This window comes from Alligator sinensis, unplaced genomic scaffold, assembly GCF_000455745.1.
Source record: "Alligator sinensis unplaced genomic scaffold, ASM45574v1 scaffold233_2, whole genome shotgun sequence".
Lineage (NCBI taxonomy): Eukaryota > Metazoa > Chordata > Crocodylia > Alligatoridae > Alligator > Alligator sinensis.
In genome coordinates this window covers 612,229-627,285 of record NW_005841941.1, presented here as the reverse complement: position 1 = coordinate 627,285, position 15,057 = coordinate 612,229, and the positions used below count along the sequence as shown (strand labels likewise).

The following is a 15,057-nucleotide window of genomic DNA, read 5'->3' as shown; positions in this document are numbered from 1 at the left end:
ATTCCTTCCTTTATGGACATTATCAGTGATGCAGGCTTTACTGCATCACCTTCTGTTTTAAGCAAACCTGAGTACTGAAATAAAAAATTAAGACAGTATTTCAAAAGCACAGAGGCAGTGGACCATATGCTGTAAAGAATAGATTATAATCCTCTTTTTATTCCTTTAGAATTCCCCTATTTCCTCTCCACCTCCACCAAAACCCCATATCACAGCCTCCTCCCCTTACAGCAATTGAAGCTTAGATGTAACTGCAAGAATAGGCAGTAAATTGTTGTTCCCTTTGGTCTAGGAAAATGAGTCAGTCAAGTTCTGCAGGGGCTAAGTAATCAGCCTCTGTAGTTATCCCAACTCCAAAAGAAAGGGACCTTCAAAACCAACATGACAGCCACAATCAACTGTCAGTAGACCACCAGACCCAGCCGCTATCCAACAATTTGTTTAATAAAAACATCTGCATCTAACATAAAATGTTCTCAAACAAACTTCATTATTAAAGCTTTGGCAGATTTTTGACAAATACTAATCTCTCTGTTGTGACTTACTGGTAATGCAGCACAGTGAAGGTATTATCAGACCAACAACAATTCACATTTTTCGCTGCCATATTTTTTTTCCCCAAAGAAGGGGATTAAAAAAAAAAAAAAGATCACTTTCTTTCCCCAGAAAGATCATTTGAATACAGTTTATCAGTCTTTAAAATGTGAATTTTACAATCCAAACACTTCATAGAAAAATAGGTGATCATTTTTAATTATTTTTTTACATAAAAGAAAAATAAGTTTTTGATACAATTTGATATTCTACTTTGTACAATTTTACTCACATACAATGCATGAATGCGAGTCCTGCACAAACAGTCCTAGCCATATTTACAAATGATGCAAAGCATACATGCAATCCTGAAGACCGACAGGGAAAGTCTGAAGATAAAACATGTTGCAAGCAAACAACTAAGACACTCACCTCCAAGTACCAATCAACATATGCATCACAGTTTTAGCATAAACAGAAGACTTGGTCCTACTTTCTTTTAGCCTAACTCCATTTTTGGACTCATCATAAGGAAAGACCTGAACTCCACATCATATGAAGTAGTTTTTCACAGCTTTTTTTTTTAGAAAAACATTATGGCATCCTAGTTAATGCGATTATTTTGTTTATACCAATCGCTAAAAAAAAATGTAAAGTAATAGTGTAGTAGAAAGAGAATATTCTTTTCAAACAACTGTACTATGTTAAGATATTACCTCAAAACTCTCATTATAGTGAGGAATCTGTCAATCAAGGGAAAAATGAGTAAAGAATCAAAATAACTTAAAGCTAGAAAGTGCTCACACACTAACATTGTTCTATGGACAATTTAGACCATAGCTGAAGGCATTAATCTAGTCCATAGTTAGCAAAAACAATGCAATGAACTGTTTAAATCCTCAATGATTTTTTAAAATTTCTGTAGCCTGATGTCCATAGTTTGAAAGTGTAAATCACATTTTGCAGCAGTGAATACAAAAAAAAGGTCAAGAAGCCACAAAATGCCGATTTCTCAACAAAAAAGGCAAAATGGTTTGGTAGTTTTACACAATAAATAATGGGAACATAAAATGTTATTGTAAACAAAAAAAAATCTTGAAAAAATGCCTAAAAGTTTGTACAGTGCTAGAAATTTCCATATTTCTGACGACTTTATTGCAATGATTTATGCAATATTTGAATAGTTTTTTTTCCAATTTATGAATTGGAAGGGCTGGGCCCTTACACACACCGTGCACTAGAGAGGTCAGTAGAAAAGCACTGCAGACATCTGTAGTTAACTAAGATCAGTGGAATTATTCATGTATAAAAACTTATATGACCATGTATTTGGGAGGAAATGGGTGCTTAAATTAATCCTTTTCAAATGAACATTTGCAATAAAAATGGAATTAACACCTGTGCAGATAAAATACTTTTGATCCCTTGCTTGGTGATGCTTGTATGGTTTCTTATATAGTTCCTAATAATATTTCTCGATAGCTATGAAAATATGACATCACCCTTGTGATAACATAAGGAGCTGTAAGTTAAACAAAGCTTTAGCTCTAGATCAATAAGTATTCTTTTACAGATTTCTTTTCAGGACTTGTAAATAATGGAAGGTATTTCAGACCCATCTGATTTGTAGGGATTTCAGACATTTCTGCAAAAAGAAAGAAAGAAGCTAAAAACATTTCTCACAACAGGATATTCCATTCCTGTTCAAAATCACCCAAAATGGATGGAGTAGGGGGGAAACATGAAGGTATAAGCTGCAGATATTTATAAAAATAGGCCAAGGAGAGGAAATGTGTTGGAAGTAGAAAATAACCAAATAACAGCAGCCTCTGTCTAAAGACATATTCAAAATAGGTATGTTGACCATTCTGTAATATCTGAGTTGTTGTAAGCTTATTACTGATAAAACCAACCTCACAAGTGAGTAGAATGTAAGAATATGAAATTGTACAGGTCACTGTTCTTACTAGCTTTATTTTTTTCCTTTACTGTCTTTATTTGGTAGAAATATAAATCAGGACAATGCTTCATTTTTCTCTTCTTCACCTTCTTGACGATAAGTTAATGCTAAGAACCATCTTCTGTATTTTTTCTTCCTTCTTTAAAATGTTAGCCTTCACAGCACAAATCTTGTCTTGCTGGTCCTTAATCAGCTGCTCCAGCTCTGCCAGTTCTGCTTTTAAGGGTTCCACAGCACTGTCAGTGATGCTGAAAAAGACAAAGAGCACATCTTGGAAAAAAATAGTCTGTTTTGCATTACCCATGCCTCTGAGACAGTACATGAAGTATTTGGAAATCTCAAAGAATTTCTAAATTGTACCCAACCTCCCCAGAAGAGAGAAAGTCTAGAGTGAGCTATCTGAAGGAAAAATGAACATGGACAAAAAGAATACTGCTGAAGATTTACCCCAATGTTTTACTATATGGCTCACTGGCTAATAATAATTTTGTGCTTCAAACTGCTTTTTGCTTAAACTTTACTTTCCTTTGTGATTATTTTATCCTCCCAGTCCCTACTACTCTGTTTGTCTACTTTGCCCATCACTTGCATTCTTGGCTGAAATGCTGACTGCAAGCTCTCTGGAACAGACACTGCCTTTAGAGTGTGTGTTTGCATGTGCACGCGTATGTGCACAGTATCTAGTACAATGGATCTCATGCATTTCAGATGTTTCTATCTCTGCCACATAACTCATTTCCCATAATGGAAGACCTAAAAAGATTAAAACTTGGGTTAAAACCAAAACTTAAGTAAATTTATCACAAACTATATTACTTCTTAAAGTAAGTTAAATTGGCTCTGCCTGAGGAAATACATAAACAGCAATTTGGAACAGTAACCTCAGATAGCTTGAAATCAACTTTATTCCTAAGCACTCCCTCCCCAAATTTGCCTTACTTTTGCTCCTTTTGTAGAGCTTCAGCATGCTGCTTGTTCTCATGCTGCCACATTTGCAGCTCATTCTTCATGGCATCCATATCCTCCTGAATGTAGTCCATGATTTTCCCAAGCGGAAGTGCACTCCGACACAAGGTCTGAATAGATCCACGAAACTTCTCTATTTCTTTAGATACCAGGTCCTTCTCTTTTCTCCTGGCTGCTTCTGACAGAAATGGCTTCTCCTAATTTGATTGTTTTAAAATAAAAAGGAAGGCATGAAGTCAAGAAAAGTGTTGAACATTTAGTAGCAACTAAAAAGATGGTTTTATAATGCCCAATGATGTTTTTAAAGATGTTGCTTCTGGCAGGCTGGAATGAAGCCAAAGCAGTACTGTAAAGCAGCAAGTGTATTCTCTAGCACCAACATTACATTTATTCAACCTTAGTTATTTAAAAATATCTGTAGATGTAAAGACAGCATCCTTGCTGCCTAAAGCAATACAGAATTGCTGATAACCAATCCAAGCATGAAAGACTATTTTCCTTATTGTTCTGTTCCAATGAAGCTACCTTCTCTGCAGCATCCTCATTCCTGGCTCTGCTTTCTAAGATCAAAAGGGTTTTGCTTTTTTAAGCTGTTTGAGGGCAGTGATAATAGGGCACTTGCAAACCAAGCCCCCTACTGCCCACAACACACTGGCCTCCACTGCAGAGTATAGCCGTTACCCACACATTCCATTTTGTTTACTTGAATATATGGGAGCTGATTGTCCAAAAAATAAAAGCCCATTCAAAAGGATCAATTGAGCATCAATAGGATGCAGAGTGACAGGAACAGCTGTAGAAGTAGTCAAAGCACTAGTGGAAAGTAGGTAAAATACAGCCAAAAAAAAAAAATAAAAAAAAATCAGGATCAGATACAGATGTAGGAACAACTGAAGCAGAAACCTATGGACATGCAGAAAACTAGGTTTTTAAGTAGACTTGCTCTGTTCTGGGATTACTACCTGTTTGCTCCACACTTGCCCCCTACCCTTTTCTCCCTTACTCTATCCTTCAAACCCCTTTACTTTTCTTTTCATTTACTTGATCCTTTCTTAACTACCCAATACTTATCCCCCTTCCCTCCCACAGAAAGTGGAGCATGAAACTTACTGTCATGTAGTACAATCTGTGTTACAAAACTTCTCCCATCCTGGGTCTCTTTCAAGTACTTTGCAACAAGGATGGCATTGCACTGTACTGTGCCTGGCATAAGGGGACATGATTCTTGTTTGGCACTTAGGTACTACTATAATGATGATGATGATCATCATCATTATAATCCTGAAATTGTAACTGCTAAGCTCTGTAGGAAGGTGAATGATATTCTTTTAAGATGGTACTTGTGAAGAGGCAGAAGTACCACAGATTGTGATGCTGGCTACAGCACAATATACGTGCATCATAAAGTGCATATAATATTATCTTTCTTCTGCTAGTGCTAACTTCTGTCCTTTTACAAATCTATTTAAAATTGGCTGGCAATCTGAAAAATGACAAACAGTGAAGATATTTTTCAAAGACTTAAACTGAGAAGCACTCGAACACATAGTGGGAGAAAACTGTACAGTATGAACTAATCTTCCCCCAGGCCACAGCCCTATCAACTAAACTAACAATGAAAATACAAATAATAAGTGGATTCCTTAAGAAGGTAATACTTAACTGACTTCAGAGAGGGCAGGGGTCTGAAGAGTTTGCAGCAGCCTCTTAAATAGCTGGTCCAGAATAAGGTATTCTGAGTATCTGGCATTCCTACTGAACAGAAGACATTAGTCCAGGTGATTTTACTGCGGTGCTTGTTCCTGGCCCTACTAGCACCTCTCAATTTCATCTGATATGGACAGATTCTGTAAGAACTGAGGAAAAGAAGGATTCCTAGAGGAATGACAAAATTCTTATCCAGGCAGAAAAGTACTTGGCATAAAAGAGCTTATCAGCTCACAGCTCATTCTAGTCCAGAAAGCAGTCCCTCCGTTGCCTGATCTTTACCCCATCCCCATTAAAGCTGCTGGGATGGTCCTTCATGATAAAACCTAGCACTTGAGACCCAATAATTAAATATGCTGGTGGAAAGAATGAATTGCCTAAATATCATGCCTGTTGAAACTGGCAGGAGAGTGATGACGGAGAAGATCTGGTATTTATAAGTAATTATACATGAAGTTAGAGGGTTCAGATGGATTGGCATAGGCAACATGAAGCTAATGCAGCAGGTTGCACTTGTTTATGTTTTGTAAAGGTACAAGTAACAGTGCAGGTACCCAGCTCCAAATGATATTCAGCAGGAGATGGGCATATAAATGTCATTTCTGTTTGATATTCCCCCTACTGGATATTTGAAATCTAAGTTACCTTGTTATAGCAAGTCTGGAGGAATCAAGATTTAAAAAAAAAAAAAACTACATAAAAGGATAATAGGTGAGGTTTTTAAAGCATCTCCACAGTGCCAGGCACATCTAAAGTGGAATCAGGAATTAAGCAATACATCTCAAAGAACTACTGTTGCTCTAGAGTAACCATTCTTTTTTCAAAGAATTTAGGAGACAGGAATCCAACTGGCATTTAATGCAAGCTGGATACCTGAGTCCCACCTGCTCAAAATGGGATTCTCTTTGAATAGTAGTGTCCATCTGCCCTCTTCAGGCTATCACAATGACTGTAGCCAAGCGTGAAAAGGACAGGATGCCCTCAAACAGGACTCAGTTCCTTTCCTAATAAGAATCCCTATCAATAGAATTCCAAATTAGAAAGGAAGAAGGAGTGGTCATGGAAACTACATAAACCAAAATAAGCAACTATGATCTCTTCTTTGAGCAACAGTCCACAAAGATTACACTCTACATAGGTGACATTTAGTTACTGCAAGCCTGGAGATCAGAAATGGTTTCCTAGTTAAAGAGGGACTGCAGGGCAGTTGTAACTGGAACCTGGCACCCAATCTAAAAGAACAAGAGAACAACAGAAATAAATGTGTGACTAGAGCTGTACAAGGAACTGTACAAGTTTCTAATATTGATATATTACCCAAAGCAGCAAAAGAGACTGCTTGTATCTCAGTTGAAAGGATTACAGAACAACCCAGAGAATTCTTCCTGGTAATGTGGGCAGCTACTGGGTGGCTGGCTACAGGGCATCCTTTAACCCTTTCTGCTAATGCCACAAACTTGAAGAGGATCTGTCCAAATATAAATGAAAAGCCCTAACCCAATTTTGAGTATACAATTTTGTATTACATGGGGTAGAATGAGGATTTGGAGGAAATGAAGTAGAAGCTGGGCTAATTAATTAAAGTGGGAATCAAAAATTATTTTGGGAAGCACCTTGGGATAAAGTCCAAGTATGTCTTTGTTCTTAAGCAATACAGTTGGCAGAGGGCCTGAATTTCACCCAACCTTCTAGTAGAGGTAACAGCCATCACACAGGTGACAAAAGAGAGCAAGTTGCTATGAAAAGGGGTCCCAAAAATCTAGTGATGGCATCTCAGGCAGTGGGTTCAGGCAGATTGGTTCACAGCAAATAACCAGTCTGATATTGGCAGTACTGAAGCAGTCAAAAGCAGAGGATTCTGCTAAATACATGCAAAGAGAAAACATTTTATATTAGTCATATGTTAGTCTGGTGGAAGACGTTTTTATGCAGGAGAAGGGTTTGCACTTCACATAAGCAGTTACTTTAAACAAAGGCATCCAGTCAGCATTCAGGACGTCAGGTAGCTCAACATTGGGTCTGGGTGCAAGTTCCAGCATTGGATCTGGCAAACTATCAGGAAGAAGTAGTAAAGCATGGAAGAACTTCTACTGTGGTCTGGAGAAGAAAAACAGCAAACCTCTTCTAAACACGGTGGGGTCTGGATCCAGAGTAACTGATCTATTAGTACTGTGTCTAATGAAGTTGAAAAACTAGGGTTTATAGATTATCTCTGTCACATGCTCCTAAAAGGAGACTAGTACCAAAACCAGACAGATCAGGTGACACGAAGAGTTTTGGAATGAGAATTCCCAGTGCAACCGCTGCTACAATGTCCTTTGAAACTGCAAAGGGCACAACTGATGCTAAGAAAAAGACAACTGGTGACTAAAAGTTTGGGTGCCAAAATCTGTGCCAATGAATACAATGTCATCACTGAAGTCTAAAGTAATTTTCAATGTCCATTTGGATAGTGGTACTAGTTACCAGTATAAGACTTAGAACTATTACACTTGGAGAACAAAGCCCAAGAAAGAATTTTGAATCTCTTACCTGAGATTATATAAAGTGACCTGCACCTTGAACTGCCAAAGGAGCTGGGTTCCTTCCTATCCTCTCTAAATAACTGCTGGTGCAGAAGAAGTGTCCGCAGAGAGGCAGCTCAGGAGCTAGATACTGATCCACCACCTGGTTGCACTAAACCAGGGTAAGAGTGATCTGCTTCTGGTTTGTCTGATCTACCAGTAGGAGACTGCACACACTTCGAGCAAGAGCAGTTTGAAATATTGTTTCTCTGTTCTTAGGGTTCTTTTGTTGAATGAATGACAGACACTGAGGTGCTCCTTTATAACCTCCCAAAACAAGCAAAACCAATGGAAGCAGACTATTGTTTGTGGGCAAGATAGGCAACGACCTGGAATCTCCCACTGCAGAAGATGTAGTCCTTTGTATGGAGGAGGAACTATAGAAAGAAAAACTATCTAGAGAGAAAAAGTTGCTTAAAGTCAACAATCAAAGTTTCTAATACTAATTTACTCCATGGAAAAATTAAGGTAAACTGTGTCAAACAGTCACAGAACATGGGTGCTACTGGTGTTCTACCTTGCAGACACAGAAAATGAGGCCAAATTAAATGGTGGTCAAGTTTATCCTACCCCTTATAGCCTATGATACAGTGGCCACAAGGGAAGGCAAGCTGGGGATATGACTTCAGACACTGCTATGCAAAAACCATTTCACCTCATGCACATGCAACACCATGCACACCTAGTATGGAATCTGTGTGAATAATCACTCAGAAAAGAAGCCCAACAGACTGTATTTAGCTCAGACAGGCGAATGTGTGCCAAAAGTCACTAAATCAAAAAGACCCATCTGACCTTAGCTGACACATCGTTGACATGGTTATAATAAACCTGTTCCAATGGAGGTTTCCTACATTTCCAGTCCCTCCTGCTGATTCATCTTTCTTTCTACACAAACAAGGTCAACAGCCAAAGGGCTTGGGTTCTAACACTGAATTCTCCTTTAGTTAAATGTTTGTGCATTGTGAAAGTATATTTAAATTCATTTTAGTTCTTTAATGTACACAGGAAACTAGAAAGGTATTTAACATCCTAGCCATGGGATCAATCAATTACTAAACACAGTTCCTACAGTCTATGTAAATACAGAGGTGGCAGTCTGTGTGCGTCTCATGGGGACACAAAATCTCCCATACTGTCCCCTACTGCCCTCCTACTTGATTGGCCTTTCTTCCTATGCAAGCTGTGGATTGTTTGTTCAGCTGTGTTTGGAGGCAGCAGGGACTACTGCCAAACACATTTCAGCAGCCTTTGGCTTACTGATGAACTCAGATATATATTTTAGAAAAATACTTCTAAGTTTTTAAGACTAAGATTTACTTACTTCTGATGCTTGTATTTTACCACACACACTGTGAATGAAAACTGTGGGACTTTTGACTTTACTGTGATTTTATAACTTTAAATTTGTTTAATTAAGAATCCGGTTGAGGCAATGAATACCACTGAACTTGTGACCTTTGCTTCCTAAGTCACTGGAGTGCTACAGGAGTGACGGCTAAATGGTTAAAAATAATACCTGTTTTAATTCCTTTTAATTTGGTCAGTACTTCTCCCTCAGAAGCAAGTGTTTCATTACATACTGTACAACCTTTTACGGATACTCAGGTACTTTTTCCAACAGCCAGTTTGTTCACACTCATTTGTACTGCAAAGTTGATAGTATTGCTTTCTTAACCAGTTTTGTCCCCCTGAGCTTTTTACGGGGAATGTTCAAAGAGAGATTTTATAATGCTTCACTATGTTGGTGATCCCCATAGGGAGTTGAATAAATGATTTTGTCAGAGTTAATTTCGTTTAGTTTTGCAATCAATAAGGAAGAAGGGCTTTGGCCCTAGCAACAGAAGGCAGGCAACCTGGACAACATGATAAAGAGTCTTGCACTCTATCTACCTACTTGGGCTTAACCACATTTGAACTGTAATACAGTACGTGGAATTTTCCCAAGGATCTTAACACATCCTTGGGATGAAGGGACAGTGGGTTTTCCTCCCCATGACATGCTTTATTGAACCCCCTGGGGACAATATTATATGAACACTATTGTCATGAAATCTCTGAATTTTCTTATTTTTAATTTTACAAGGTAGCAGTTCAAGACCATTTTTCTCCTGTAACAATAAATTATCACTCTAGAACCTAGAAGTTAGAGCAGCCACACAACTGGACATCAGCAGCAATGGAACAAAAGCTCTCAAAAATCCACCTGGATAAGTAAAACTGCTACATTTAAATACGCTGGTAAATAGATAAGTCAATAAATTGAGATCTTATACACTAAACACAACTTTTTGAAAACTTGAAAGTAAATAAGACAGTGAAGGAAGACCTCTTCTTATATAAGTACATTAGCAGAGAAAAAAATAACCCTAAGTTTCATGTACTCACAATACACTATTAGCTGTACAATGCAATTTTTTTAAACTAGCATTAAAAAATAGGACATTTAAGGTTAGCTGACCTTCCAATTGACCCACACTTTCATTTTCCTTTCCTTCTTTGTTTTTTAAATATCACGTTCAGTATCAAAGTCCATGAAACCATATAATGATTTAGACCATCTTTAAAAATAGCAAACAGTCAATATCTCAGTAGTCATGCACTATACTAGTGATTCCTAACTCAGACTGGTCCAGCTGCAGTAGAATTTATGTTTCCTTCTTTTCTTTTAGCACCTCTGTTATGAGATGTCACTGCATCATATTATCATGAGCCTGTAGACTGCTGAGTTTTTGACAGACAACTGTTACTGTAAAAAGCAAAAGGAAGGCTGCCTACTGAATAAAACTAATTTACAAAACACAGAGTTACATTGCTATTTCTGATGTAATGGGTACAATTCAGGTAAAAATTTGCTTGGGTCTTTCTTATAAATCATTACAAAGCCACATGGGTGGTAAAATACTAAATGCCATCTCTGTTCATTTTACGCAAATATGTAACAGCGTATATATTCCATTTTAAGGAAAATTCCAGAATCAGAATTGTTCCAGTCTATGTTGGCCATATACCTCTACCAACCCACATTCACAGAAGCCCAAGAATCAATAAATTATCCTTTTGTAAAAAAATATATCACATCTATATGCCCAACGTGCCTCCTTTTCTTCATGTTTTTCATTAGGTATCAAGATAAATCTTTATTTTGGATGCCTGGGATAAAGGTCTGTCTTTTCATTAACGTCAATCAGAACAGAATGCAATATGGAATTGGATTCAGGGATTTGACGAATCAAAAGTAGAAGTTTTGTTTCTCTATCGGTAAGGAGAAAAAGATCAACGGTACTAGGAATAACAGGGTTTACTTGTCTCTAACTCCTCAATGGTAAATTAATAAGCTTTATGGGTGCACAGCTCTGCAAATGGCTTATTCACAAAGCATCCATTTACAATGTCCATGTTGTTAAACAAATCTGAAATTCCTGACAGCCTAAAAAGTTAGGAAAGATGAAATTTTCGTTTGCTTGTTAAGTTTATTTCTAGTCAAATGCTGGCTAGTTAATTTTAAGTACAGAACTTGTTGGTTTAAATTTAACAGCTCTTAAACAGGGATCAAAGAAAAGCACATGCACATAGAAACAAGTTACTATAAAAGTTAAATGAGGACTAGAATTCAGGATGTTAACAGTGGATACCCAGGTACACACTGAGGGGCAAATGTCACAAGTTAACTTCCATTCACTGTAGTTAGAACATGCATGTGGGCAGTTGCCAGAAGTATCTAACACACTATAAAAGTCTCCACCCTTTTTTACCCAGTAGTAACTTGTTCATGTGTTCATGCACTAAGTAATTAATGATTTCTACAGTCCCTTTCAATATTGCAGTATGGCTTCTTTTACTTCCATAAAAGGACCATTATACTTTTACAGAATCCAACCATTTTAATACACAGAATAAAAGAAATCTCATTTTGGGGCAAGCATTTTTGATCCACTTGATACAAAAACAAACAAAGGTGGGTTTTTTACTGTATAAAATATTTTTTTCATTATAAATACGGTTTGCTTTCCTGGTTTTTACAGCATCTACATTTCAAGTGGATTGCAGTCATCCACTAGGGATCACCACAAGAAACCTGTTCACAGAAATGAGAGGAAAATAGTATATGTTAAATCATATCTCAATGAATAGGATGCTTTCTCTGCTCATAACAGGTATCAAGTTGAGCAGAAAGCCAAGAAGCTAGGGATACAATGTTCTCTGCCACGTAAATTATGAAAGTTAATTTTACTATCTTCTGAATTGGAACCCACAAAGAAAAAAAAAAAATTTCCAAAAAGAGCAGGGATATTTCTTAAGCCAAAAAATAAAAGAAACCCTTGCATTAACACCTGCAACGTTTATAGTAGTATATAGTACATTTTGTACACTTTGCAAAATTTATACAGAAGAATAATTTTTTTTTAAATGTGAAAATAGCTCCCAAGCTCAACTGTGCTGTGTTAATCTTAATATGTAGGATCTATGATCATTGATCTAATTTCTAGAAAAGTTGGCATCAAATTTGAAACACTTTCCACAATGTTCAGCCAGGGTTTAAGTAAAATCTTAAGACTTGAACCTCCAAACACACCCATAAACAATTCTAAAGGTATCTAACTATATGAATAAAATGTATAAAATTGAAGTGGCAAATATAAATCAGCACTAATTTGCAAATTGTGTAGTAGTTCTAGATAACACCTTCTGCATAACACCTCTATGATTACCTTTTCCTCTCCACACACTACTGAAATTTGATCTATATTTTCATTACCCTGAACCTCATATACTGCAACCTCTTCCTATTTGGGCTTAATGCCCACATTTCTCTGCTTATATCCATTCAAAACAATACTGCAAAAAATCAACTCCCTGGCTTGCCATTTGTGCCAAGAGAAAAGCCCTTCTCCAGGCATGGAAAGAGAGCAAGCATACACCATTCAAGAGATTTCTGGTGGAAGAGATCTGGCTGTTCCTCAAGAAAGTTAGAGAGAGATTCCTATAGAAGATCTGAACCCTGCAGGGAAAATTTTCCCTCTTCCTGCCAATCAGCAGACCAGCCCAACCACATCTGGGCTGCACACATGGCGATTTAAAAGCTAGGGGCTGCCCACTGAGAGCATGCCCCCTTCACAAGCAGGGCAGAGGACAGGCTGTCAATCAACATGCTCTCTTAAGGGCACGGGTGGCCCAGGGAGCAGCCTTCTAGTGCCCCTTGGCCAGAGAGCTCATTTGCACAGCTCTCCAGCCAGGGGGTTAAAAGACATGTATGCTTCAACTCCTGGGCTAATTTTCTAGCAAAAGAAATTCTCTAAAATTCTTACTGCTAGAAATGAACACTTGTCTGTGGCCTTTGACTTTATTTCCCTTCTCTTTGCATCCATTCCCTAACTATCCCTTTTCTATTGCAACACAAATTACTTCTCTTCACACTCAAACCCCCTCAGGGCTTAGCTCATCTTACCCATCTCATATAGCCTTGCCTATGTCAGTGAAACAAGCTTTCCATAAGCAGAATGTTCTTACATGGGACTCCCATACTTTCTTTCAAGACACACTTTCCTCTTTCAAATAAATCTTATAACTCATTCCTGCCAAGGTGTCTAAAAAAGATTTAACACTAGGCAGCTGATGTTCTGTGTACCCTTCTGAGTATCCAGATATAATGGTTTCATGTTACCTTGCACCTCACCCTGTGCACTTGGTGTATCCACCTGTTGTATCATCTAAACTGTATAAGCTTTTCAATGCAGGGATTACCATTTTTATTTTGAGTGAGGACCATTTGTGTGCCCAATTGTGAACACACCCACACGAGCTAGGATTTGTGATTGAGGTCTTTAGGTACTATTTCAACACAAGCAGTCAATAATATATACAAAAACCTTGTTTCCACATCCAAAACATGCAATGCTTATTTAGTGATTACATGGTATTTTTAAGAGATGTGGTCACAGTGACTTGGAACAAGGAAAACCAGCAAGACTGATTTGAGTCTCTTCTGTTAACTTGATTTTTTCATCCAGTGATATCATAATGAGAAGTTAGTCAGCCACATGCAGGCTGTTACATTCAGAAATGCATCTGTTATGCTTGTATCAAAAGCATGTCACCAGATTTTCTGGAGCTTTATACATTAACTAATATCTGAGCATCACTATGACACATTTTATCTTCAGTATGGCTAGAGGGTAGATGCATTCTAACAGTTAAACCCCATCATAAGCATTCTCTTAGGCTACAGATAAGTTTGAGCTTCCAAGGAGCAGCCTGCATCATACCACTTGTTCTGAAGGATATTTAAACGTACACAGCTAACCTAACTTGACAGGTTACTAAATGCATGTGCATTCACTGCATCATGCATGCAGTTGATGAACTAATGCAAAAAATCTAATTTTTTCTGAGGAACTTTAAGATTAAACCAATATATAGATATATCGATATATGTATATCTCTCAATCTATCTTGCTAGCTAGCTATATCTAGACAGATATAGATATTTTAAGTGATAAGATTTTTTAATGTTTGTGGTGAAAGGTATTATTATCTAAATGATTAAACCAATGTCATTTGTTCCTAGCAAAAACCTCAATAAACTGCCTTTAAAAATAAAACAAAACAAAGAAAAGAGCTGCAAAACCTCTTGGTACTGTAAAGATGGGAATACTGTGATGACACTTGCTGGAAACATAATTTAATAGCCTGCCTACATTTTTCACATATCAAATAAATGGAGTGGAATACAAAGTATAACATCTGTTTCTTTCTCTGTTTAACATGGGGTCAGATTTTAACCAAATAAATTTAGGAAGTCTTTTTAGGAATTTGTTAGACTGAATGCACCTAATCAAGAGCAAAAAATCTTGTGTATTTTCAATGTGACCTTTTTGTTTGACCCAAAAATTCTGTATATTATTCTGTATATATTATTTTAAGTTAGTTTCACCATGCAGACTTTGCAAGTGTAGAGATAGGCTGTTACTCTAATATTAATGTTTCAAGAAAGTATAACTTTTTTTTTTTAGTGATGTGCATTTAAAGTACTTCAGATAAAAGCTTGTGATTAATAAATTTAATGTTACATTGTAATTTGCAGTTAAAAGTAAAGGTGTATAAAAACCTCTAGTCAAAACATAATAATCTATACAGTTCAACCTGTCACAACCCAAGGGTGTGATTTTGTTTGTGCGCGCTTCGGCACTGCTAAATTATTTCCCGCCACTAGGAGCTTTCTTTGCAGGGTGCATTTCTTAGTTGCAAAGAGAAATGCATGGTGCAAAGGAGTTCCCGCCATTCGCATGCAAATTTGTGTCCCACTTCTGGCCAGTTCTAAATTAT

General features: G+C 37.2%; 1 protein-coding gene across 8 annotated transcripts in view; it reads right to left on the bottom strand.

The window, feature by feature from the left end:
- Positions 1 to 429: 429 nt before the first annotated feature.
- The window catches only part of TRAF3IP1 (TRAF3 interacting protein 1), a 66,346-nt gene continuing 51,718 nt past the window's right edge, over positions 430 to 15,057 (bottom strand). For 5 of the 8 annotated variants that reach the window (XM_006019968.3, XM_025199353.1, XM_025199355.1 and 2 more), the window contains 2 exons: positions 3,434 to 3,657; positions 430 to 2,742 (listed from right to left, as the gene is read on the bottom strand). In XM_006019968.3, the coding sequence (XP_006020030.1) occupies positions 2,577 to 2,742; positions 3,434 to 3,657 (390 nt within the window). In that variant the 3' untranslated portion in view covers positions 430 to 2,576. Of the gene's footprint in view, positions 2,743 to 3,433; positions 7,029 to 15,057 lie in introns of those variants that run through there. The other 3 variants (XM_025199357.1, XM_025199359.1, XM_025199358.1) reach the window with 3 other exon arrangements.